We start from the raw sequence: 26,611 nt of genomic DNA on the forward strand, positions 1-26,611 counted from the left end.
GAAGGTGGCCTCGGGTGAGGGGATACTCAGAGACTACTGAGCTGCCGGGGACAGAACATAAGCTCCTCTGTTTGGCTCAGCCAGGTCTCCTTTTATCACTTTAATGCTCATATCTGGTCCCGAGGGATATGGCATGCAAACCTGGTGGCAGGACAGGACCTCTCTTGAGCAGCGGCTGTGGGCTCGTAACCAGCCCCTAGTAAAGAGACTCATGCAGGAGTGAGGGCCTGTGTCTGTATGGGGAGAGGACGCAGGACAGAGTCAACTCCCAGAGCAGCCTGAACACAAGGGCTAGAAAGAAACATGGACAGAAAGGAGAGAGCAGCAGAGACGGAAAGGCAATGACAAGAGACCACTTATAGGTAGACAGAAACGAAACGGTGAGAACTGCCAGCTCTGCAGATGACACACAGCTGGCAGGTCCTAGGAATTCCTTCCAAATGAAAAAAAATGCCAGAATCCTGGGAGCCAGGAGCAGAAAACCATAGTGTCACTGACCTGTGGAGTGAGGCATGAAGCCCAGCTCAGGGTTGAGGGTGAGGTGGTCAAGCGCTTGGGTGAGAAACCCAGAGTGGGCCTTTGGCCCAAAGATGAGATTCTGCTTACCCCCAAAGGTCTTGAAAACCGGGCTGAGGGCTCAGTCCTCAAGCTCTCACCAACCTCAAACTCTAGCCAGGCTTCAAAGTGCTACAGCTTGTGACCAAAGAGACCAGGAAGCAAAGCCCACTATTCCCTGGGGAAATGCCTCTGCCCCAGGCCTGAAATAGGGTAAACACTCACGGGTGAACAGAGAAGGTAGGAAGGTAAGCATGGCCAAGAAAGGGAAGTGTGCCCCAGGGACCCCTGGGGGGCTGCCCTCAGAGCTGTAGAGGGTTGGGCTCGGGAGACCATGGCCAGCACCAGCTACAGTGAATCATAAAGACATTCTTGCTGTCAGACAGAACTCACTGAGGACACCCAAGAAAGGAAACGGATGCATGCAGGGTGAAGAACCTCGCGGCCTAGGGCTGGGCTTCCTGGGCTAGGCTCATCTCTAGTTGGCCCAGGGTGCACCTGGCATTCCCTGGGGCTGGGGGAGCCAGGACAGGGAGGTTGGGCCTCAGGCATGCATCAGCCCTGAGCACTAATTCCTTAGACTTCCCAGGCCAGAGTCAGTGGAGCCCGTCTCAGGGGCTGAGGATGGGTAGGACGAGGTAGGGCAGTGGGGATGGAAGATCCCAAGGCGGAGGCAAAGCTGTACCTTTGCTGGCGGGCATGAAGTCCTTAGCCTTGTCTTTGCAGTAGTGGAGGCAGCAGGACAGGATGAGATCATCGTTGTTACCCTGGAGGAAGACATGTGTGAGAAGCACCACTGGGCAGAAGGGGGCGCCATGTGGAGGAGGAGGAGGAGGGATCCTCTGCCTCTGGGGCCCTGGGCAGGGCCACCTCCCCGATCCCTCCCATGCATGCCCTGGCCCTGCCTGGCCTGGTCTGACTGTGCCAAGAGTGACTTAGGGGAGAAGGAACTTCCCCACCTGGGCCTCCATGGTGGCTGGCCCTCAGCTGCCCAGGCTGATGGGCCTCCTTCAGCCCTTCCTTCCTGGAGACCTTGTTCTGGAAGCTGGCTGTGGGCTTTCCCTTCCTGCCACGGGGTCTCACCAGCTGGCCAGTGATGTCCTCACTGCGGAAGGCGATGGATTCGAGTTCATTGCCACGACTGGTCAGGGCTCGCAGGCAAGAGTCCCGACTCTCGAATCGCTGCTCGAGGAACTCGATGGACTTGCGGGCCTTCTCTTGTACCACACGGGCATAGCCCCCAGCCCGGTGGTCTGTCTCCTGCCCCTTGGCCAGGCCGTCCAGCTCATTGATCACTGATGAGACAGAGCCCCACAAGGTATCAGCCTCAGCAATCAGCTTTCATCCTAGGCCTCTGTCCATTCACTTTCCCAGCCAACACCTTCCCAGACCAGAATCCATCCTTCCCCCACAGGAGTCTTCCAATGAAACTAGGGCCGGAGGGGAGCTTGTGGGGGCAAAATGTGTCCCAAACTAAACTAGGGCTGGAGAGGAGCTTGCGGGGGCAAGAAGTGTCTCGAGATTTCACAGGGCTCTACTCCCTTTCTGTCTCTTCTCCTGGGCCCTGCCCTCTTCTTGGGAGGTACTTAAAGGAATCTTCTGGAGGTTCTGTATTTAGAGGAAGAAATCTGGTCCCTCTATTGCATTCCTTGGTTACAGGACTAACGTGAAAGGGTCCCTCAGGAGAGTCCAGGGTATGCAGCAGCTCGAGGGAAAGGGAGGCGTCCTTCCTCAACTCCTTGGGCCCCCACACACGGCAGTCCAGGAGGGGTAAAGTTCTACCCCCAGCCCCACTGGTGGAGTGCAGGGAGGTCACCATGGAGGAAGGGGCAGTCACAGCCTCATTTGCAAGGCCCTGGTATTCCTCAAGACCAGAACCTTGGCACATCTACCTTCTCTGATACTGCACGTGTGTGTGTGTGTGCGTGCGCGCGTATGTGTGCGTGTATGTGTCTCTGTGTGCATGTGTGTATGCGTTTGTGTGTACGTGTGTGTATGTCTGTGTGTATATGTATGCGTGTGTGTGTACATGTGTGTATATGTCTGTGTGTGTGTGTGTGTGTGTGTGTGTGTGTGTGTGTGTGTGTGTATGTGCCTGTCTGCCTCCCTGTGTGTCTGGGACATGGCTTCATTTTCTGGTGAAGATTCTTTCCAAAATTCCAGCCAAAAGCCTGAGGTCAAGTGGGAAATATGTGCTCCTCGGGGGCTCTGGGAGAGTTTGGGGTCTGAGGCCTCTCCTTAGCGCAGTGATTCATGGCTCAGGGAGCCGGCGTGAGCATGCTGTTCCATGGTGAGCCTGGCACTCATTGTCTGGGTATTCGGAGACACTTTCTGGAAAGGGCCCATGTGGGAATACACACACACACACACACACACACACACACAATGCCCATGCTTTCGGCACCCTGAGGCTGCAGTGTCCACACAGTGCATGGCTGAGGTTGGGAAGCAGTGGTAGATGGGTGTATGGTACAGCAAACAACATCAAACAGGAAAAACGGGTATTCTATCCCAAAATCTGCTTTCCTGCTTCCAAACTAAACAGGCTTCAAAGAGGAAGCTTGTTTGTGCTTCTGCACCAGGCGGGGCTTCTCCACGCTGGGGTCAGGTCTGCGGAGCACAGAGCAGGTTAAAGAGCACCAGAAACAAGAAGGGAAAGCTGGCGGCTTAACCCTTTGCTGCTCTGGGCACAGGACGTGAGTCTACTACCAAGGAAAGCATCAGTAAACAGGAGCCCTCCTCTTACAGCCTCTGGGAGAGTCCAGGGGCCTGCCCAGCTGAGGCAGGTCCAGAGAGGCTGGCCTGTATGGCTGTAGCACAACTGTCAGTTCCCAGCACCCTTAGGCGTCGTCTCTTTGTCCTGCATGTATCTGCTGGGTTTTCTCATGCGTTTGCTCCCTCCCCACCGAATCCGGATTTCCTTACTAAACCCTAAGCTCCTCAGGGCCAAGGGCTACAGCCTGCCTTTCACTGGATCAAGAACAAGGAGACTCAGCCCACAGCCTGGGGTACGATCAGTCCTGGTGACGAAAAACCCTGGCAGCCTGGGACGGCGTCTGAGGCACCTTACGGCTCTTAGGGGGCTCCTGAGATGTCCGCAGCCTCTTTCAGTTGTACCCTTTCCTGACCATCTAGTAAAACACTTTCTTTCCCCTAAAAAGCTCCTGGGTAGGAAAGCAGAGAGACATATGACCCGGCAAGGCAGCCTGCCCCAGCGAGGAGAAGGGAAAGCCTGGGACAACGTGATGGTTTTGCTGCCCTGCCTTGGTGACAGAAACTGTTCTACTGTTGAAGAGCAGAAAGCCTTCCCTTAGGTCTAAGGGCCTGGATTTAAGAGGTTCTGGCCAGGCCACATGGGGAGGGGAAGGAAGACGGGGAGGGTGGAGGCAGGGAGGAGGGCTGCTTCGGTGCCAACATTCTCAGGTGGTGCTAACGTGTTTCCCACAACCCCCCAGGGTTCTGCAGCCTCTGCAGGGGCGGATGTTTCCTGCCCTTTGTTTCCACCCCCATCTGGCACTAAGACACTTGGGACTGGGAGGGAAGGCCCAATGGAACATCTTGGCATGGATGTCAAAGGTGGCTTGGCAGGCAGACTGCCAGTCTGGTGGCTTTTCCAGAAGACAAGGCTCTCAAACTTGCTCCAAGTAGCTGCTGAGAAGGGGATGTGCAAACGCCTGGGCCTCCCAATCATCTCCTAGACCCTCTCCCTCCGCAGAGGCCATCAGCTAGATATGAGCCCGGAGCCCAGAGCCCACCCTGAGGCTGACCCACCACAGAGCTCCAAGAACTAAGGGTACCCAGACGGTCCCGTGGAGACGGCCCAGCTGGGCCTCTCTGGCTAGAGGGTGGGAAAGCAAGCTAGCTGGGTCCTGAGATGCTGACCCTGCACCAGCACCAAGGCCCAGACAGTGGTACGGGCCCAAGTGGTAGGAATCCACAGGCATGAGCCAAGGGCTTGCTCTGGAGGGTTCCTGCTGGCCTAGCCTTAGGGTGACACTGGCCAGAAGAATGCTACCTCGAACCAACAGACTGATCATGAAAAGCTACAAGACAATCAGACCAAAGGCATCTAACCACTTCAAAATCCTCCCAGCCTCCCTGCCAGACCACCCAGCAGCACTGCCGTTATCTGCCAGGGCTGAGTGTTTACCAATAACGGGAACCAGCTTTGCTGTTTTACTGCAAGCTTTATAAGGATAAAAACAAGGGCTGGGCTCATGCAGCCTCTGGTTGCTGGGACACAGGAGTCCATTTGCTCAAGCAGTTTAAGCCATGGATCAGCCATGAGAATGTGAACTGCTTTGATTATTAAACAATTTTCTTTGCCCCACGCGTTCCCTACTCCCCTGCAAATCCCATCTTACACACGCACAGCAGGGCTCTGCCTGCCTGGCCCCCAGGCCGTGGGGCGTGTGTGGAGGGGGCTGCTGTGCACGTGCAAGGCCGCTCTGCCCTTCCCGCCTGACTCACCGATGAGGGGCACCACCAGGATGTACTTCCTGCTCTCCAGCAGCCGCGCCAGACTGGCCAGGTGGTCAATGAAGCCGTTGGTGTCTGGTACGAGGAACAAAGGTCTGATTTCGAGCTCCATCTGCCTCATCTGACTGTGGTCCTCCAGGACAGCCTATGGGGACAGAGTGGTGAATGAGCCAGACAGCGAGCAGGCAAGCAGGTGGGTGAGCCAGGGCCCTGACACTACGGTGTGTCAGCATCCTGCCCCTAGGAACCTCTTCCCCTCCAGAGTAATAACCAGTCCCCGTCGGGTCTCAGGGATAGGCCCAAGGGCTGAACATAGCACTGCAATAAAAACAGAGCTCAAGGGGCCCAGGGAATGGCATGGGTACAACCCTGCCGAGGGCTGAGAAAGCATCCTGAGGATATTCAACATAACAGGTCTCTCAAAGTAAGACTGGGACTAAAATTCAACAAGGAAGAATTAGGTTCCTTAGATATGAAAGTGGTTTCACATACATTATCTAGAAAGCCTACAGAGAAGGTACTTTTCAATCTAGACATGAATATGCAAACAGAATCTGTTATTTTGACTTACTTCACTGTGTAGCTAAAACAAAACAAAACAAAATAAAATATAGCCTGGGCAACATGCTGAAACCCCGTCTCTACAAAAAAAAAAAAATTAGCTGGGTGTGGTGGCACACGCCTGTGGTCCCAGCTACTTGGGAGGCTGACATGGGAGGATTGCCTGAGCTTTGGAGGCGGAGGCTGCAGTGAGCCGAGATCACACCACTGCACTCCACCCTGGGTGACAGAACGAGACCCTGTCTCAAAAAACAAAAACAACAACAACAAACAACGAACAATGAAGTTAAACTAAAAGGCTATACAAAAAAGTGATACTGACAGCTAATAATACGAAATTCTCCTGCAGCAGCAGCCGAAGTCCGTGCAATGTGATGAATTAAGACCCAACTCATGTGTCTGCAAAGAGCAACACCCAGGTCGATCACAATGGCCCACCACCTTGCCCTTGACCAGCGCAGTTTCCTAAACACGGGTCTTTTCTGTTCTACCTCTGCTCCTTTGCCACGAATCTGTACAAGCTACACTATTATTTACTCGACGTTTTTCTTTAAACTGACTTTGTCACTTTTTTTCTTAGCCTCTTCTTCAGCAACCATACTGTGGTACTAAGCAATTGACAGCCTAGTCATATGCTTACTAGTGCAAGCTAAACTGCCAAACAAAAAGTAGACAAAAGAATAAAAGCAGAAGAGTCTCCTTGGCCCCACTGACCCACCGCCTCCTCTAGCACCTCTCACCAAGCACGTGGCACAGCGCTTGCCTTCCCGGTGGACTTTCACATTTCTCAGGGAAGTTCCCGAGAGATGCACATTTGCAAAAGCCTGATTTTCTTCTCTGACAGCCTTACACGTGTGGCAGCGGCCCTTCGAGACCGGCTCTGGGTATGTCTGTCACTACAGAACATGGCCACTACTGCACTGCTTCCTCTTCTGGGGACCATGGCCAAGAAACAAACTGATCTGCTGGCATCTGCCCAGACAGCATGCTCCCTGAGTAGGGAGGTGGAGGGCACCCACACAAACCTGGCGGGGCCAGGAGGGCAGGTCCCAGCCCTGTCACACCCTCTCATGGCCTTCTGCCACAGAGCAACTTGCAGAGACCCAGATGCAGGCACAGGGCTGGGGAAGTGGACGTGCGTGCCAACCGAGATGGGGCCCACAGTGCTGGTCCTGGCCACCAACAGTCAGTGAGGAGGCTGCTCAGGTTTCACTGACAATGACAGTAAAACTGAAAGGGCATGCCTTCAAATGATGGGGGTGGCTTCTCTGTGACCTGCCAGGGACCTCTCCCTATGAGTAAGTTGTTGCTGCCACTGCCACCACAGCTGGTAAAGGCACAGGCTACAGGACGCTGGCAGGCATGAGAAACGCAGCTCAGGGGCCCGCTCTGCTGAAGTCTTCCTACTGATCTCACCTCATGAGAGCAAGGTGCCACTACTGCGGGCTACCTTCCCATGGGAGGCGGGGTCATTGACCCTCTACATAGGGCTGCCACCTAGAGGGTGACAGGCATTCCAACAAACCTGGCTTGGGCAGTTTGTAAGAACAGGAAATGGTCCCTACTCAGGTTCAGTAAACCGCTCTGCCCTTTCTCCTCTTGCGGAGGAGCATCAGCACTCTCGTTGCTCATTTCTCAGGTCATGCGCTCTCCGTCTAGCTCTTCTGTTGCCAGGTATGCTTTCCTGGTACCGTGGCTCTCAAATCTGTCTTTCTGGGTGAGCAGGGACAGAACAAGCATGGCTTAGGGAGACTTGGGAGCAGTGGCAGCTGGAGTGACAGGGGCTGGGGCTCTGCACTGCGCCTCTGCCTCTGCCTCTGCCCCACAAGTCCACTACCATCTCAGTTCTCCTGCCTTGAGAAACAACCGTCCAGCCTGGTCTGACTCTATCAAGGAAGTGGAACTGGCTGCCATTTTTTTTTTACCCTATGTGAACAGTCAGCTCCTAAGCCCTGGTACCATCCTACCTCTATTGCTGGCAATTAGGCAGGAGAGCCTTGAAGCCAGGTGGCTGAGGGATGCTGGGGACAAACTGAGCCTACCTGTGTGTTCTGATGGCAGGACAGAAGAAAAATCTAGAAGCGAGGTCCAGAGACGCTCTAACTTCCCCGGGTTCTTAGCTCTGGCTTGCAGCTAGAAAGGTGAATAGGCCGCAGCCTTTCAGAGGGGGCTTCCCTGGGTGTGGGGTGGGGCCAAGCCCCGTGAGGGTGGTCAGAGCTGTGCTGCCATCATCCGGTCCCAGGGACGCCCGCAGACAACTTCCCTTAACCTGGCTCTGCCCAGTGAGTCACCAAACAACTGCTTCCTGTTCCCCGCATGCCCTCACGGAGTCTCAGGAGAAGAGATGAAGCTGCTCCCTCTTCTCCTGGGGTACCGGTGGGCCTCTGGGGGGGGGAGTCACACCTGGGTCACAAGACTGGCTGAGTCCCCTTAAAAAGAGCGGCAGGCGGAGGAGGGCTTCAGAGTCCACAGGCACCCTTCTACGGGTGTCTGCATTTCCGGCCCTTTCTGAGTGGCGCTGTGTGTGTGTGTGTTTAGCATCTGCCCTCCCAACTTTTCCAGATTTTACCCGTCAGATTCCTGGCAGCTGTGCACGGCGCCTGTGCCGGCCGTCACGTCCCATTCCGATCTCTGGGTCGCACGGTAAGAGGAGGACACAGGATGCGCAGGGAGTGAAAAAGTGATGTCGGTGGGGAGAGTGCCAAGTCCCCACTCGCAGCCATGGGACACTTGGGGAGCAGGGGAAGCATGCCGCTGCAGAGTTCAGAGGCCGGTAGTGAGGTTTATTTTTGTTTGTATGAGTAAAAAGCTGCAGAAGCCTCTGGTGGGGGTGAGGGGGGTGCAATCGGAATGCTGTGGTTCAGACAGACTGGCCCTGGCATGGAGTCAAGCGTGCTGACCCGGAAGGAGAGTTCCACAGGAACCTTCTAACAGCAGCTGAGGTTGGGCCACAGTGATCCCTGGATAGTGCACTTGGAACCCAAGCAACATACGGACACTCTGAATCAGATTGGTAGCAATAAGGACCCAAGTTGGCATAAAATGTGGAAGAAAAAAATAATTCTGTTTCTGGAAGGTGCTAAGTAACCAACTTTCTCTAAGGTATGGGAGTTTCCTGGAGCAAGCTGGCAGAGAACTGGGAAAGAGATCATATACAATAATACCTAAGGAGGAAGCTAACAGGCTTGGGTCTCCAGGAAAAACTTTTGCAGGTTAAGTTCCTTCTCTACAGTGGAGATGATCTTATGATGCTTACCGCTGCAAGCTGAGACACTGAACATTACAAGTAACAGCAATTCAATGAGCTGACACAGGAGGTGTGGCACTTGGAGAACCTGGATCATGAAGCAGAGCAAGACCAGGAGAGGGCCTTCTGAGGTCTTCCTTCTGCTTAGGGGCTCCCATAGGGAGCGTGGCTGCTTCCTTCCCTCTACAGGGTGAAGAATCATTCATCCCTGAGCCTCTCTGGCCAGAGCAATGTCTTCAACAGAAATTAGAAGCTTTGTAACACAGGAAATTTCCACATTCACCTTATATATGAAAGTACCTAGCAAAGTGCCTGACACATATTAGTAACTCAATAAATGCCAGCTTCCTTTCTTCCTTCCTAACTCTATTTTTTATTTTCTACATATCCGGAGCATAAATATCAGGGGGAAACCACCAGGAAATAGAACTGGGGATGAGGAGGGGTGGAGCAGAGGACTACTGATGTGTTTTGTTTTGTTTTGTTTGAGATGGAGTCTTGCTCTGATGCCTAGGCTGGAGTGTAGTGGCGTGATCTCGGCTCACTGCAATCTCTGCCTCTCAGGTTCAAGCGATTCTCCTGCCTCAGCCTCCCAAGTAGCTGGGATTACAGGCGTGAGCCAACACGCCCGGCTAATTTTTGTATTTTTAGTAGAGATGGGTTTTCACCATGTTGGCCACACTGGTCTCAAACTCCTGACCTCAAGTGATCTGCCCGCCTCGGTCCCCCAAAGTGCTGGGATTACAGGTGTAAGCCACTGTGCCCAGCGTTTTTTTGTTTTGTTTTGTTTTTAAAGAGACACGAGTCTCAGGCCAGGCACGGTGGCTCACGCCTATAATCCCAGCACTTTGGGAGGCCGAGGCGGGTGGATCATGAGGTCAGGAGTTCGAGACCAGCCTGGCCAACATCGTGGAACCCCGTCTCTACTAAAAATACAAAAATTAGCTGGACGTGGTGGCTTATGCCTGTAATCCCAGCTACTCGGGAGGCTGAGGCAGGAGAATTGCTTGAACCCAGGCAGCAGAGGTTGCTGTGAGCCGAGATGGTGCCACTGCACTCCAGCCTGGGTAACAGAGCGAGACTCCGTCTCAAAAAAAAAAAGAGACAGAGTCTCATCCAAGCCTGACCAACACGGTGAAACCCCATCTCTACTAAAAATATAAAAATTAGCCAGGCATGGTGGCACGTGCTTGTAATCCCAGCACTTTGGGAGGCAGAGGTAGGCGGATCACTTGAGGTCAGGAGTTTGAGACCAGCATGGACAATATAGTGAAACCCCATCTCTACTAAGACTACAAAAATCAGCCAGGGATGGTGGCACATGCCTGTAATCCCAGCTACTCGGGAGGCTGAGGCAGGAGAATCGCTTGAACCCGGGAGGCAGTGGTTACAGTGAGCCGAGACCATGCCACTGCATTCCATCCAGCCTGGGTGATAAGAGCAAAACTCCATCTCAGAAAAAAAGAGAGAGAGAGAGTCTAACTCTGTCACTCAGGCTGGAGTGCAGTGGTGCGATCACAGGTCACTGTAGCCTCAAACTCCCAGGCTCAAGTGATCCTCCCGCCTCAGCCTCCTGAGTAGCTGGGACTACAGGTGTGTGCCACCATGCCCGGCTACTGATTTCTATTAAAAGACTTATTGTATATATGTATCTTAACTATGTGGATGTACATGAAAAATTGGAAATAAAATAAAAATAGGAACAGTGGGTGAGATAAGCACTGGCTGACTGTTCATCCTGGGCCAGCAGAAGCCAACGAGGGCAGATACTGAGTGTGCTAGAAAAGGCAGGCAGGCAGAGCCACCAGCAGCATCCCCTGGGAGCAGGAGGAGGAGCATCTTCATTTGGGGTACATTGCTAATGAAAAAACTGCTGCTTAGAACCCCTTTTCTGGATGTCCAAATGTACCACAGAGCTTAATATATTCTTGCACTCTTTTTAAAAATGATAACTATGGCAATTTGTTTGCTATTTCTTACTGTTTTAGGAGGACTGATCTTATTTTCAAACTAGACTGTCAAGTGCTCAAGAACTGCCTACTTTTCTTTCAGTTTCCATTGTCATACCTCACATACCGCCTGTTGTATCATAGGACTTCAGGGGACAGTGGGCTCAGTCACTGGCTCTCGGAGCTGAAGGGCACTTAAAGATAATCGGATTGAATTTTAACTGATAACTTGATCTAAAAAGCCAAAGAAGCAGGCAGGCCCTTTCTTGATGGAGAGGGAGGGGCAGGGCTAAGCATGACACCTTTGAGCTTGCTCTGAGCAGCAGCCTGAGGGCGTTTCAGACAGTGGCCTGGCCACTCTGTGCGAAGCCAGGCCCCCAGTGGATGGTGCTGGAGCAAAAGCTGGGGCCCAGCACTAAGGTTTTGGGGAGGCTGGAGCGGGTCTGGGTGGGAAGGGCGGATGCCCGCTCCACAGGCTGATGTGCTTTCCTGCCTTGACGTGAACGTGCCCCCGGCCTGGTGCTGTGCTGGCTCCCGCCCTGTCTCCGACAGCCAGGAGCCAGGCCTGAGTGTCTGCCTTCCGCCAGCTTCCATACAGGTGTGGGGGGCTCTGTGCATACCCCATTGTTCCACAACAGCCCCCCCTAGCTGGGTGGCAGTATGAATGGACAGCAGCTAAATTTAGAGTGGAACTCCTGGGGCCACCACAAAGGAGGGACTACATCTTCAGGAGGGCGGGTGGGCGGGAAAGGGACAGGGGAGAGAAGCTATTTTGAGAACACATGTCATTGCTGGCCACAGAGCAAGACTGTGGCCATAATGCTGAGGGAAACAATAGATGTGGCCAGAGGAAGAGCCTGTTATGTTTCAGGTGGGATGTTTGCAACTGCTCAGGAAACCTGACCCCGCCCGACAGCAGCACAAATCACAGCAAAGCCTCAGAGAGGCAGTGAGGAAGCGGGGGATTCACAGGGCCAGGGCCAGCATGAGGTGCCAAGAGGCCACGCCTCATGCCTGGAGGAGCATTTTCAGTGACTGCTTTGCCCTGGTGGTTTGGTTAGGAATCAAACACTTCTGACCAACTTCCCAAACCATGTACCCTGCCCTGGTCTCTGAACAACTCCAAATGGCAATGGGAACGAAAAGAACTCAGGAGAAAAGCAGCAAGGTGGGCAGAACCAACAGGAGGAGCTGTCTCAGCCAACAAGACAGAGCGTGGGCTGAGCTGGAGAGTGTGGCCTCAAAGCCCTGGGTGGGCGGACTTGGCGCCCCCAGCATCCAGGGGCCTGCCTGGGCGCTGCAGCTCCAGCTGCACAGGCTCTGAGAGCTCCCCACACCCCTTTTCTGACCTCCAGTCGGCCCCACTCACCAGCCTCTGTGCAACGCCGGAAGCAGGGAGGGACAGGCTGCAGAGGGAGACCAGGCCTCACCTCCCCCTTGCTCACAGAAGAGCTTAGGCCCAGGGGTGTAGGTAAGAGCAGGGAAGTGGGGGTGTGGTTACAGCCCCAGATCTCACTTGGACTTTACAGCTATCCTGGGGGCCAGGAGGATTTTTTTCAACCCCATCTTCACATCCCCTTCCCCAAACATGCGTGGTTCCTGTTTTGCCACATCTGTGAAAGGCGCTGGGAACTGGGACTTGCCTTACACCTCTCGGTTAACACCCTGGAGACTGATGGAGTTCAGAGCAGGGTAATTTACAGCCCATCCCTCCAATCTTAATTCACTCGATGCTCCTTTCTTCCTTATTGTATTAGTGTGACCCAGGTACCTGCCAACAATAATGGCCTCTCCAGCTAGAAGCCTCTCCCCAACTCCCAGGACAATTTATACCTTTTCCTTGGATTTTCCCCCCTTAAATTAAACAAAAAGAGGAAAAATAAGAAAAGGTTAGCATGGGTTTGGAGCACTGAAGCCCCCGTGGTTCTGGGCAGGAAGCCAATGGCCTGAGGGCACACATGTGTGTGCTCTCCCAGAAGGGCCTTCACCGGCCCTGTTTTACAGCCACCTCGGCACAGACTCCAGGGTTCACGCATATGGCCAGACAGATGTGTCTGGCTTACGTTCAAGGCTGGAAAATGAAGAATTATGGAAGTGAAGGGCCCCGGGCATTAAAGAGGGGGGGGAAGGGAAGGGGGGAATTTTTCCTCTGCTGAGAAATCCTCTTGTGGCTGTGAGGCTGGAGGAAGGAGGCTGACAGGAGGCAGGGCCGCCAGCTTGGTGCATGTGGGGCCTGTTCTTAAAGGGGCCACAGCAACCCCAACTCCAGCTGGCCCGCAGCAGGCCTTCCATGCTTGGGCCTAAGCAGCTTCCTCAGAAGGAGCTGATCAGGAGAACAGGCAGCCTGGACAGGGCCCACCAGGCACACGGGAAGCCAAGCATTGGAGGAGACCTCCAATTCTGAAGGTGCTGCTGGTCACTGGAGAGCAAAGCTAAACACCAAGCTCCAGAAGCGGATGGATCCTGGCAGCATGTGCTCCCTCGGCATCCTGGACTTGCGTTTTGTACGGATGCTCATTCACACTTCAAATCACTTGTCAAGGACTCTACCACATTGTACCACTGTACACTCTGGAATGTGATTACTTCTGTGTCCCCCAGACACTGGCATAGTAAATGCTCAATGCCACTTGCTAAACTGAGCTGAAGACATGCCTCCCGATTCCAAGGAGTGCACAGACAATGTGGGAAACAAGTCCAGAAATAACTGGAACATGAGACATGATGGCAGGTCCACAAATGAAGTCTGAAGAGTGTCACAGGAACGCTAAGCAGAGGCAGACGGATTCCTCCTGGGGGAGACCAGGGGGGGCTTCACTGGGGAAGTGGAGTTTCATCTGGGGATTGAAGGAGGAATAGAATTTCGACAGGTAACAAGACATATGGAGCAGAAAAAGGGCACTCTGCTTTGAGGGACAGCATGAACAAAAACCCGAGTGGAAAAAGGCAGAGCATGTCTAGGGAGTGGAAAGGAAGGTTGGTGTCACTGTCCAGGCAGGAGGGCCTTAGTGTCTGCACAGGCATTTTACATGTACTGTGATTCATTCCGAGGCCTCACAGCAGCTCTAATATTGGTGCTTTTACCACTTTCACTAAAAAAGTATTTAAGAGACGGGGTTTTGCTATGTTGCAGTGGTTATTCACGGGCATGATCACTGCACACCATAGCCTTGTACTCCTGGGCTCAAGCTATCATCCAGCCTCAGCCTCCTGAGTAGTTGGAACCACAGGCACGTGCCCACTGTGTCTGGCTTTACTTTCATTATATAGATGAGGAAACAGGCTCAGAAAAGTTAAATAATTTGCCCAATGTCATATAACTAGTAAGGGTTCATGAGGGATGGGGTAGTGGGAGAAGAGGCTGGAAAAACAGACTGGGAACAGATCAAAAAGCCTTAAATGCCAATAATAGGGAATTAGACTTTATTTTACTAGCCAAGCAAAGGCCTGATGATTTCTGAGCAGGGGAGTGGCTCTTTCAGGAAGAGAATGATGGAGGCAGTGCAGCGAATAGGAGCCTGGTGGGCAGGAGCCTGGTATGCTACAAACTCCAGGAGGTGCCACTTACAGAAACAAGGCAAATGGCACCTTCTGGGGCTGTGCAACGCAGGGGCCTTGACTGCTACACTCTAAGCAACTACTTGACCTAGAATAGTAGTAGTGGCAATGGAAACAGAGAGAAGAGGGAATAAATGTGTGAATAAATAGTATTTAATATGAAATTAGATACTAGGGGTTAAAAGCCAGAGTGGAATTTAAGATGATGCTCTAGTTGCTACTATTATTGTCACTGAATACCTTTTTTTTTTTTTTGAGACAGAGTCTCGCCCAGGGCTAAAGTCTAATGGCTCGATCTCGGCTCACTGCAACCTCCACCTTCTGGGTTGAAGTGATTCTCCCGCCTCAGCCTCCTGAGTAGCTGGGATTACAGGCACCCGCCACAACACTCAGCTAATTTTTGCATTTTTAGTAGAGATGAGGTTTCACCATGTTGGCCAGGCTGGTCTTGAACTCCTGACCTCAAGTGATCTGCCAGCCTCGGCTGCCCAAAGTGCTGGGATTACAGGCATAAGCCACTGCGCCCAGCCACTGAATACATATCTGCTGAGCACTAACTCAGCTTGCTGAGACTAAGGAGTAAAAGGAAGGATGGAGGAGACCAGAAAAAGAATGGTGGTGAGGAAGCCCAGGAGGATGGTCTGGTGAACAGAGAGAAGACAAGGGGTCATTCATTGATGCTAAAGTGAAGCTGAAGGAAGGTGGCTTTAGGGCCCAAAGACAAAGGGAGGTCAACTATGACACAGACTGAAATTTGATAAAGATAGTTCATTGGTGATTGGTCAACTATGACACAGACTGAGGTTTGATAAAGATAGGTCATCGGTGATTTTTCTTTTTAAGATGGAGTCTTGCTCTGTTGCCCAGGCTGGAGTGCAGTGGCGCAATCTTGGCTCACTGTAACCTCCGCCTCCTGGGTTCAAGAGATTCTCCTGCCTCAGCCTCCCGAGTAGCTGGGACTACAGGCACCTGCCACCACACCCGGCTAACTTTTGTATTTTTAGTAGAGACAGGGTTTCACCATGTTGGCCAGGCTGGTCTCGAACTCCTGACCTCAAATGATCCACCCACCGTGGCCTCCCAAATTGTTGGCATTATAGGCGTGAGCCACCGTGCCTGGCCATATTGGTGATTTTTGACACAACAGTTTCCATAACTGCTGGGTTGAGAGTCAAGAAATGACGGTAGAAACAGAATTTCTGGGAAAACAGATGGTAAGGAAGAGCAAGAAAAGAAGCATAAGGGCACTTCGGGAGGCCGTGGCGGGCAGATCACGAAGTCAAGAGATTGAGACCATCCTGGCTAACATGGTGAAACCTGGTCTCTACGAAAAATACAAAAAATTAGCTGGGTGTGGTGGTGCATGCCTGTAATCCCAGCTACTCGGGAGGCTGAGGCAGGAGACTCACTTGAACCTGGGAGGTGGAGGTTGCAGTGAGCTGAGATCACGACAGCGAGACTCCATCTCAAAAAAAAAAAAAGTAAAAGAAGCATGAGGATAAAGCTGTTTTGAGGGTCATGCACAAGTTTACATGTAGACCCACAGCAGGGCTGGGGAGGCAGCCACATGACAATGGATGATGCTGGTAGAGGTATTACACACTGATTCCAATGGCAGCAGGGATGTGAATCTGTCTAAAGAATGATGGAGGCTGGGCGCAGTGGCTCATGCCTGTAATCCCAGCACTTTGGGAGGCCAAGGCGGGCAGATCACCTGAGGTCAGGAGTTTGAGACCAGCCTGGCCAACATGGTGAAACCCCATTTCTACTAAAAATACAAAAATTAGCTGGGTATGGTGGCAGGCGCCTGTAATCCCAGCTACTTGGGAGGCTGAGACAGGAGAATCGTTTCAACCCGGGAGGCAGAGGTTGCAGTGAGCTGAGATTGCGCCACTACACTCCAGCCTGGGCAACAGGGCAAGACTCCATCTCAAATCAAAACAAAACAAAACAAAACAAAAGAATGATGGATCTTGGCCAGTGTGATGGCTCATGCCTGTAATCCCAGCACTTTGGAAGGCAGAGGCGGGCAGATCACCTGAGGTCAGGAGTTCAAGACTGGCCTGGCACACACAGCAAAACCCTGTCTTTACTAAAAATACAAAATTAGCGGGGCATGGTGGCAGGCATCTACTGTAATTCCAGCTACTCTGGAGGCTGAGGCAAGAGAATCACTGGAACCTGGGAGGTGGAGGTTGGAGTGAGCTGAGATCATGCCACTGGACTCCAGCCTGGGCAACACAGCGAGACTCTGTCTCAAAACAAAAACAAAAACAAAAACAAACAAACAAACAAAAGACGGCTCTCGATTGGTATTTATTCCTCTTCCCTGGCCAGGGTGATTAGACAAATATCAGACAAAGGTGTCCGTTCATGGAGCACATACTAAGTGCCATGCACTATGCTAAGTGCTTTACATACACTGTCTCGTGTAGGCCTCACAGTGACTCTGAGAGATAGGTGCTATTAGCACTTTTTTCTTTTTTCTTCTTTTTTTTTTTTTTGAGATGGAGTCTCACCCTGTAGCCCAGGCTGGAGTGCAATGGTGCAAGATTGGCTCACTGCAACCTCCGCCTCCCGGGTTCAAGCGATTCTCTTGCCTCAGCCTCCTGAGTAGCTGGGATTACAGGTGTGCACCACAATGCCCAGCTAATTTTTTGTATTTTTAGTAGAGACAGGGTTTCACCATGTTAGCCAGGATGGTCTCAATCTCCTAACCTCATGATCCGCCTGCCTCAGCCTCCCAAAGTGTTGGGATTACAGGCGTGAGCCACCGTGCCTGGCCAGCACTTTCATTTAACAGATGAGGAAACAGGCTCTGAGAAGCTGAATGATTTGCCCCATGTTACAAAGCTATTTAGGTGGCAGGGCCTAGACTGTCACTGGGTCTGCCTGATCACATGCATCAAACCCTATGCCAAAGGACAGGGTTGGAAATGGGCATCCTTAAAGAAGCGGAGCGGGTGGCTTGATGCTTCCCTATGCACACGGTTCACCTTTAAACGGGGAGCAGGACTGCCTCTTCCCTGTCTGCCCCGAGTCCTAGAGGACAGGAAATGGCCTCACAGCACAAGGGAACAGACCTAGAAGGCCAGGAAGAAACACTTGCTGGGGGTGAAGGCATGGGCCCGTGAGAGGGCTGATGGGGGTCAAAGTCCCTGTGTGGAGATGAAGTAGTTTCTCTCTGCAAGGGTGTAGGGAGTATCTTGTCCAGAGGAGTCTTCCATTTCATTGGGAATCCAGGCAAGCAGACTGCGGCCATGCCATCCTCTCCCTGGGAACAGGTGTTCTGAACTGACAATCCACAGCCTCTCCAGGAATATCTGGATAAGGTTCAGGGAAACTCTGAAACCCCTCAAATTGTGTGAAAGATCATGTATGTGTGGTGTGCATTTGTAGATTCTCACTGGGAAAGCAGCTTTTCTCAGATTCTCTGAGAAGACCGTACCCCTGCCTTGGAGCCCAGGATGAGGGAGGCTCTAGGCACCAAACTTGCTACCAGAATTTAGTGGTGGAGTAAAAAACAGGGGTAGAGCTAGAGAGAACACTGCAGGACTGACTCTTTCTTAGTGTCCTGCTCAGCTCTGCTCTCTGCCCACATCCTCTCATGCCCTAGACAGCAACCCCCATAGTGGCAACCACGCTCCCCAGGCCGACTTCACCTGGATCTTTTCCTGGCGACGCTGCTGCTCAGCTATCTTCCTGGCCAGAGCCAGCTTCTTGGCCCGAAGCTCCCTGATGTCATCCTCGCCTCCGCTGCCTTCAGCCTCTGAATCTTCCTCAAAGTCTTCAATCACCACATCCTCCTCCTTTGGGTAGTGGAGCCGACCAGGACAAAGAGGAGAGAGTTAGCTGGGCCCATGGCTCTTACTGAACCCGACATTGCCCTTGTGGCCCCTCACCCACGCAGACTGGGACCATCCCTTGCAAAGGGTCCCCTGGTGTGTGCTTCCCTCTACTCAGGCAAAGGGAGGTTGACAAAAGCTGTCACTCTTCCCCCGGAGCTGCTCTCTTTTATACTCTGGGGCTCTTCCCTCAGAGAGTTACACCATAAGTCACTCGCAATCACACATATATACCTGAGTGCTTTACTCACACTCTGTGTTCTTCCTGGTACACACTCACAAAGTCAAACGTTAGGCCTATTTTCATTCTGAAGTCACCAATGATTCAAGAGGGAAACAACAGAGAAAGTTAAACCACCCAACTCAAATCTAATTCATGCTAACGATCTGATAGGAATCAGCTCTGGCCAACAGCTGGGAATGAGGCGTGGAAGTTCCCTTGCCGCAGACAGCATCAGGGACAGATGCTGCAGCTCAGCAGACCTCGCCCTGGTTTCTTTTGAAGACTCCAGCCTGGTGGTGTGAGGACTGCTGGGCCCCTTTACTGGAATTCACACGACATGACCTTGCTCAGCTGCCCTCAATGGCCTGGGCAGGGTAGGAGGTGGCTGGCTGGCTTAAGGAGCCTCCTGCCAGGCTGGTGGCACATTCCCCAAGGATGGCACCTCCCTACTTGCAGCCTCAGCTCTTAGCAGCCATCCCTCCCTGGGTGGTCCCAGGCTCCATTCCTTGCTTTCTTACTTTTGGCCTTGGTCAACAGAGAACATGCAGCTGCCCAAGATAGCTTCCTTTGAGGGACAGGGTTAGCATGGGTACACAGGGAATAATTTAGTAGAAGGTTCCTGTTTCTAACTGGATTATAATAATGACAGTGATGACAACAGCTATCACTTACTGAGTGCTTATTATTGGCCAGGTACTGGGCTAAGCATTTTTCATGTATTAACTCAGTTAATCCTCACAACAGCCTGTGAGATAAGATAGGTGCTATCACCATCCCTATCTTATAAATGAACAAACTGAGGTTTAGAAGTCAACACCTTGCTCAGGGTCACATGGCTAGTAAAGGCAGAGCAGGGATTGAAGCCCAAGTGAATCTGACTCCAAAGTTTATGCTCTTACCAATAATAATAAGCCACGCCATCCTGACTCCAGACCAGAAGCTCAGATCCAGCCCTCAGTGGCTCAGCATCGTGAGGCCTGCTGCAGGCCCACCCTAGACCTGTTCAGTACAGACTGCTCTCTTCTCTAACTGTCCAGCTCAAGGTCATATACAGAGGGAGTCTCTTGACTGAAAGGGATTACTCAGGTGGGTGGCTGGGTAGATGACAGGGGTATACTTTGTCTTGTGAGCAGAATCTAGGGGTGTTTTGGTAGGATCCCTAAGCGACTAAACTGTGTTCTATTCACAAAGAACTATGTCTGAAGAAACACCTTTCCCTACCTCTCCCAATCTGCTGAAGTGATTCAGTTTTGCAGTTTGGGGAGAGATGAGATCTGAGGATGGGGCCAGAACTGTCACTATCCTAAGAGATGTCAGGGGTCTGGGATGCTGTCCACAGTCACCATTCATCTGACACAGGCATGCTATAGTGTCACAGCGCTCACCTCCAGAGAGGCCCAGGCCGTGGAAAGAAGGAAAACTCTGCACATTCACTTCCTTGTTCATGAGTTTAACCCAGACTGCAGTGAGCGGGACAGAATGCCTGCCTAGCCCATGGGGGAACACTGCCTCTGCCTGCTCTGACTAGGGATCTACAAGGTTATCACGGGGCTTGAAGTGAGCTTGACTGAGGTCAAAAGAGGGTCAGAGAAGCTTGTCTGAGGTTGGCTCAGCTCTCACAGTAAACGAGGAAGTGCAAGGTTATGAAATTACACAGACCAGGGTAAGCACAGTTTCCCAGAGGCCACTAACATGAAGGAACCCAGGAGACTCGTGGGAAAAGGAAGAAGTGGGCAGCCTGGTGTGGGTCACAACCTTTGTCTGGTCAATAAGCCTTAGAACGAGAAAAAAAAAGTGTGGCACTACCAAGATCCGGGACCAGAGAAGTCATCTGTTCCTTGTGAGGGCAGAGAAGGCCTTCTCTGGCTTTGGTGCTGTGGCCCTCTCTGGGCCTCACTCGCCTCACTGGATTTGGGACTGCAGGCTCCACTGGCCACAGGGCATCTTTGGGCAAGCCTAGGAGCTAACCTGGCTCTGCCCTCAGCCTGAAAGTGCGGGTGAAAGAGCTGACGGAGGCACTGCTCCACCTGTTCTTCCCCACACTGTGCCCAGGGCTTGGGTGGCACTGCTCTGCCCTGCCTGAAGCCTGGACACCCTGCCAGCTTTAGCAAGCCTGCTGTCCCCTCCCATGCTAACAGCTCATTCTTTCCCTTTATTCTCTGCCCAGGTTTCATCTGGAGAGTCTGGAATCCTAGGCTCAGCTTTATCCCTGGAACCACCTCTGTCCTGGAAGCTGGGCCCTATGTCATCAGGGGTGGGGTGGGGCTCTCCAGTTATTCTAATGAAGCCAGTCCAAGACTCTGCTGCTCTCAGGACTCTGATCCAAAGGTGGCCACTCTATCACTGTTTCAGATCACAAACGACAGCTTCCAGCTGACATCTGGCTTCCTTGGCCTGTTGCTGATTTCATCCCTGTACCCCGCCCTGCTCTACCGGGCGCTTGAGACTGCTGCAGGCCAAATGACTGTGTTGGCCTATGGGTGACCTGGCCCCTGGCTAGAATCGCTTCCGTCCCTTCCCTTAGTCCCATGTTCCTTCCCACCTAAGTCTCCTGTCTTTAACACTGTGGGATAAAAAGAAGAGTCAACCTTCATGCAAAAGTGAGGTGTGTGTGTGAACACACATCCAGACAGAAATACCCACACCCAGACACACGGCAGGGCAGCTGGAAGTGATACTAAATGCATACATGCTCCAACAACATCACGCTCACAACCACTCAGAACCCACAGACAGCAGGGAAGCTGGCAGCAGTGTTTACTTAAACTGACACACAAACCCAGCACACACAGACCCACATCAACAATCACCCCCAGAAAGACACAAATAGGCAATGGCAATATATAGGGCAGGGCAACTGCCAGTGGACTTTTGCAGGGGCGGGTACACAGGCTCATGCATGTGCATGCGTGTGCGCACACACACACACAGACACACACACACACGAGTCTGGAGTGAAGCAAGGGCTACAGGAACAACCAAGGGCAAACAAACAAGAGGAGAATTCCTTAATCACATCAGGATGTGCAGGAGGGAGGGAGGGAACAAGGGAGGGAGGGTAGGACAGGGGAGGGGTGATTTTCCACACAGGGCCAGCAATGTCAGCTCTTCCTGTACGTGTGCTGGAGGCTGGAGTTCAGGCCTGTGCTGCATTGGGCTCCACACATCTATAAACTTGATCCTGACCACCCCCCTCTCCCTTTCCTAAGCCTCGAGAGCTGCACATTATTCAACTCCTTCTTTCTTTCTTTTCCTCCCTTCTCCTCAATGCAGCATTAAAAGAAGCATCTGGAACTCGTAGTGGAGTAGGATGGAGGCACCGGGGTGGACTGGCAGGAAGGGGCACCATCAGAGCACACTCGCGAGAAGCTGGCTGGTCACATTAACACAGATGCTGTTCTCTGTGCTCATAAATAAGCAAGAGGAGAAGCTGAAGCCACGAGCAGAATGGGGAGGGGGCCTTCCCTCTGCCACAGCGGGCTCTTCCCACATAGTACCTCATCTTCCAGTCGTGTTCCCTCTTGGCTTCCCATTTCCTTTCCCATGGTGTCTGGGACTGGTGCCACTGACACATACTTTCCACCCTTGAATGCCAGCAGAGGCTCTTCTTGTCCACAAAGGGCTTCCAGAAAATACTTCAGCACTGTGACCCTTTTGCAGTCAGCTGCAATAACCTACAGTGTGAGAGAGAGAGAAGAAAAACGGCATTTTCTGAAAGGGAAGATGGAGACGAGATGTTGCTTGCCGGCTGAGGGGCACAGGGGAACTGTGTCAAAGCTACCAGGCAAGGGGGTCAGAATGAATGACGGGGTGCGGAGGGCACAAGGGCATGTCAGGTGGTAAGTGAGGGCCCAGGGCAGGCTGAGGATCAAGATCTTCTGAGGTTATCTCTCCTTAGGTTATCTCTGGGGCAGCAGACAACCCCAGGGACCAGTGACAGGTGCCTTACATTTATTTGAGTAAAGTCCTGATACAAAACAGAATATAAGACATTCTTCTAAGTTTGGTCTAGAACCAGCAGAGGGAAGAGTGGAGTGCTTTCACAGCATAGAGCTTTCTGGGGCCCCTCGCTGCCACTCTCCACTCCTCTCCCAGCACCCCTGCTCCAGACTCCCAAAAGGAGAATTTTCAGCCCAAGTGCAAATTGAATGCTAAGGGCTTTCTTGGCTGTTTCATTTCAACCAGATCATTTTGGGCTTCCCCTGACAGGTTCCTGCCCTATCTAAGAGATCCTCATGCTCAAGAGACTGGAGTCAGGCAGGAAATTGTCAGGAGAGAGACAGGCAGAGCAGGTGGGGATGTTTCACCAAAGCTATACGCTTTCTGACGTTTACGCCAACCTGCTCCCATGTGGCCACATCAGCACACAAGTCAGTGCTGTCAGAGAAGCTTGGGCTGATTTAGCTGAGATGAAACTCAGTATCTTGAGCAACAGTCAAATGTGTAAGTGTCTCAGATGAAGTGTCCACCGTCCCCCAGTCTGGCCCCCACTTCCGGAGGCACCACACATGCATGCCCTCTCCTCCACACCCGTTTGCTTGGCTCACACTCTCCTCCATGCTTGCCCCTGTGTGCCCTTCTCTTCATCTCTAGCCTCCAGCATCCTCTTCTCCCTACTGGCTGAGTGCTCACCAAGGGAGGGAGGCCCTACTAGATCTGGAGCTTGAAAGCTGAAGGCCATTCCACATGGGAAACACACGTCCGTGGCCAGATGTGCCACAGGGGACGGCCCCTTCATCCTCACTGACTAGCCCCTGCCTCTCTTTTAATGCATCCTCATTGCTTAATGTGAAAGGAACTTCACATTAATAAGCCCTTCTATCTGCAGCACATAGGGAAGTACTAATCTGGAGACTACTGATGATCATTTTACAGGTGCAGGTGTTCTCTCTCTCATGTGGACAGCAACCCCTCTGGTGGCAAAGCCTAAATCTCATCGTTTTCGTATGTCACTGGCAAGAATTGTAAGGACAAGCTGTGCACACAGTAGGCTCACAGTAAAGACGGACAGCCCAGGGAAGCTCGGCTGGGTACCACAGAGAGCAGATGAAGCAGGCATGACCCATGTTCTCTAAGACAGTGGAAATAAATGAGCACCGCTGTGCAGGCTGGCTGCCCGGGAAAGTGCGGCACACACCGGTCAACTGTGTGCTCCGTGGCTGCATCCTCTGCCACCTTCACCAAAAGCCAACCCCGCTTTCCTACACGGTCTAGGAGTGTTCTCTGCTTTCTCTCACCATTGGCCCTGTTACCATTATAGGCTGGAATCTCAAGCTAAGTACTCTGACCACCTTCACCTGAGAGGTTGATGTAGAAGGTTCTCGGCTACCCAGAAGGGCTTAGAAAAAGTTCAGCCCCTTGAGCTTGGGGTGCCTGGTACTGGGCTTGCCTCCGTGAAGGAGAAGGAAAGCTTGTCTTGGCCCAGGGCAGGTAAGCATGGTTCCATTGCGTGTATTCAAACATGTGATGAGGAAGGCTAGAAATACAGAAGCAGGGGCTAAAAGGCATTAAAGAACAGAGCCGAAATGAGTAATAGCCTGGCAGGCAGCACGCACAGTGGCCTCCCTGCATCTCCAGCCTCTCACTTGCATAGGAAACTTCTGCATTTCCACAAGACTGCCAGTTTCCTCTCTGTGGTCTAATTTTAACCACCTTGTCGTTACAGTGTGTGTCAGCCACCTGACCCCACTATGACCTCTGACCTTATGCCCCAGCTACTGCTTGCACTATGGAGAATTATGTAATGGGTCCAGGATTTTCCTTCTTGGTGTGAGGCTGCTGCCACTGAATGGAGAGGAGAGGGGAGCTAAGGAGTGAGAAGAGGACAGAGGAAAAGCTTGCAATTGTCCTTGGCCTCACCTGGACGATGAGAGGTACACTGGCACCCCTGCTAAGTGTGCAGAGGAAACCTGCCCAGGACAGGAGTGTGCCATGGATGCATGCACAGACAGGCGGGCAGGAGTGTTGCTGCTGCTAGAGCACGGGCTACATGGTATGCTGCGTGGCTAAGAAAGCGTGGTTTCTGGCCGACAGGGAGAAAAGCCACATGTGTGGATGTGGGACTCCTGGAGATGGGGATTTCCAGGGCACAGCAGGACCCAGGGATGTGGACATCCTGAGGCCACCTGTAGCACATCCTTACAGGGTCTGTGGGAATTGCCTATTCCATGGACACAAGCAACGAGGAGTAGCCCTCTCCCGGTTTTCATTTCCACCCCATTTAGAAGGAAATTAGTTTCCTTGGGGATTGCGTCTGTCATAGCTATTAGTTCCTTCTCTAGGACAAGGACAACTCCTGGCTGATATGCAAAAGGCTGTGATCTACTGGGGTCTCTGACCTGGTGTTAACAGGCCTCAAAAGGATTCTACCTGTTTGGAGAGAGAAAGGTTGTCTGTCTTTTGGAAGAGTACCCTGTCCTTTGCAATCCAAGCAGCAAGGAGGATGGTCAAAGCTGTGTAAAGTGTACTGTGGGAGTGAGAAGTGCACAGTCTGAGCTCTTTAGTAGATGGAGAAACTGAGAGGCAGAATGTCCAGGGCTTGCCCAGAGGCACAGAGAAACCTTCTGTCTATAGCTCACTGGCCTGTCTGCAAAAGCATTCTGTCTTAACGTGGGGGGAATAAGCCCACTGGGGAGAGGACCACCGCTCTCTTGATGCTGGAGTTCTGTAGGAGACTTACGGGAATATTCTCCTAGACAAAGCCTCCAGCACTTGAGTCAGGGAAAAAGCAACACAAAACAGTTTAAATACAGTTAATAAGAGACTTCATAATGAAAGAAGCCTTTCAAACCACTGACAAAAAGCCAATTCCAAGATGATCTTTGCTTGGTCTAGGAGGACTTCCTGGTAGGAGAGGGGTTAAAGCTGGACTCCCTGCTTGGAGAGGAAGGACTCCAGATGAAGTCTGTGACATCATCCCCACAGTAACTCTGCTCGTGAGCACATTTTTCCACTCTATATCAATGAAAACCAGAGAATGTAAGTGGCATGTATATCGCAGCTCTGGGGGCAAACTCTGGATCCTCCAGAGGAGAAAGAGCTGGGTGAGAGAAGCTCCCTTCCTGGGCTACATTAGCACGTGGGGCTGAACTGGGGCTAGAGGCGACTAAAAGGGCCGCCAGCCAGGGAACACCCTGGGGAGCCTACGGACCTCTCCTCTGCGGTGTACCTTCTCAGTCACAGTCCTGACCCTTCTGGAGGGAGATGTACTGTGTAGGCGACTGTCAAGAATTCCCAAGTTAATTGACAAAATATCACATACAAATCATTTCAATCAGCTTGGGAAAGAAAACTGGGGCTTTAGGTCAGGGAAGAGCTGAAAGAAAGCCCCTTTCCCTTCCCCTGAAGACTGTCGGAGGCAGCTTACCACTGTAGCAGGAACTGAAACCTTTAGCTTCAGGGCTCCAGTTATCACTCTAATCAAGTCCACACGCAAAGAACCAAGCAGAAAGGAAAACTGAAAGTGAGATGTGGAGAGGCAATACCGGAGGCTGTTCTCTCCTAGGCTCAGTTCCTTAGAGAGAGATAATGTAAGCGTGGGGTAAGTAGGGGCTGGAGCCAAGGGGAGCGAGGAACAAAGGAGAAAACCTCTAGGTCAAGAGAGTAGACTGGGTTACTGTTCTGGGGTATTTAAGGTGGAGAGGTGGAGAAGTAAAGAAAAATGGTGTTTCTCGACTGGGCACGGTAGCTCATGAATGTCATGTCAGCACTTTGGGAGGCCAAGGTGGGCAGATCACCTGAGGTCAGGAGTTCAAGACCAGCCTGGCCAACATGGTGAAACCCCATCTCTACTAAAAAAACAAAAATTAGCCGGGTGTGGTAGCACATGCCTGTAGTCCCAGCTACTAGGGAGGCTGAGGCAGGAGAATCGCTTGAATCTGGGAGGTGGAGGTTGCAGTGAGCCGAGATCGCACCACTGCACTCCAGCCCGGGCAACAAGGCGAGACTCTGTCTCAAAAAAAAAAAAAAAGAAAGAAAAGAAGAAAAATGGTGTTCTCTAAAAACTGGTGACTCTTCACAGCCACTCGGTAGGGAACAAGCACAGTGTGGGTAGAGATGCCCGGTGGGGGAGGGGGGTTGGGCAGAGAAAACGAGCTATATGCTGCTTTATGAAGGTAGGGAGGGTAAGAGAGAACGGGAGCTAAGCACCAGGTATCACATACTCATGTGCTCTGAGTTGCAAGACTTAACACCT

At 52.1% G+C, this 26,611-nt stretch overlaps 1 protein-coding gene across 5 annotated transcripts in view; it reads right to left on the reverse strand.

The window, feature by feature from the left end:
* SMG6 (SMG6 nonsense mediated mRNA decay factor) overlaps nucleotides 1-26,611 on the reverse strand; it is a 243,451-nt gene that overhangs the window by 3,990 nt on the left and 212,850 nt on the right. For all 5 annotated transcript variants that reach the window (XM_004058242.5, XM_063700507.1, XM_063700508.1 and 2 more), the window contains 5 exons: nucleotides 21,915-22,091; nucleotides 18,012-18,158; nucleotides 5,026-5,179; nucleotides 1,639-1,850; nucleotides 1,241-1,322 (listed from right to left, as the gene is read on the reverse strand). In XM_004058242.5, the coding sequence (XP_004058290.2) occupies nucleotides 1,241-1,322; nucleotides 1,639-1,850; nucleotides 5,026-5,179; nucleotides 18,012-18,158; nucleotides 21,915-22,091 (772 nt within the window). The remainder of the gene's footprint in view (nucleotides 1-1,240; nucleotides 1,323-1,638; nucleotides 1,851-5,025; nucleotides 5,180-18,011; nucleotides 18,159-21,914; nucleotides 22,092-26,611) is intronic.

This window comes from Gorilla gorilla, chromosome 19, assembly GCF_029281585.2.
Source record: "Gorilla gorilla gorilla isolate KB3781 chromosome 19, NHGRI_mGorGor1-v2.1_pri, whole genome shotgun sequence".
Classification (NCBI taxonomy): domain Eukaryota; kingdom Metazoa; phylum Chordata; class Mammalia; order Primates; family Hominidae; genus Gorilla; species Gorilla gorilla.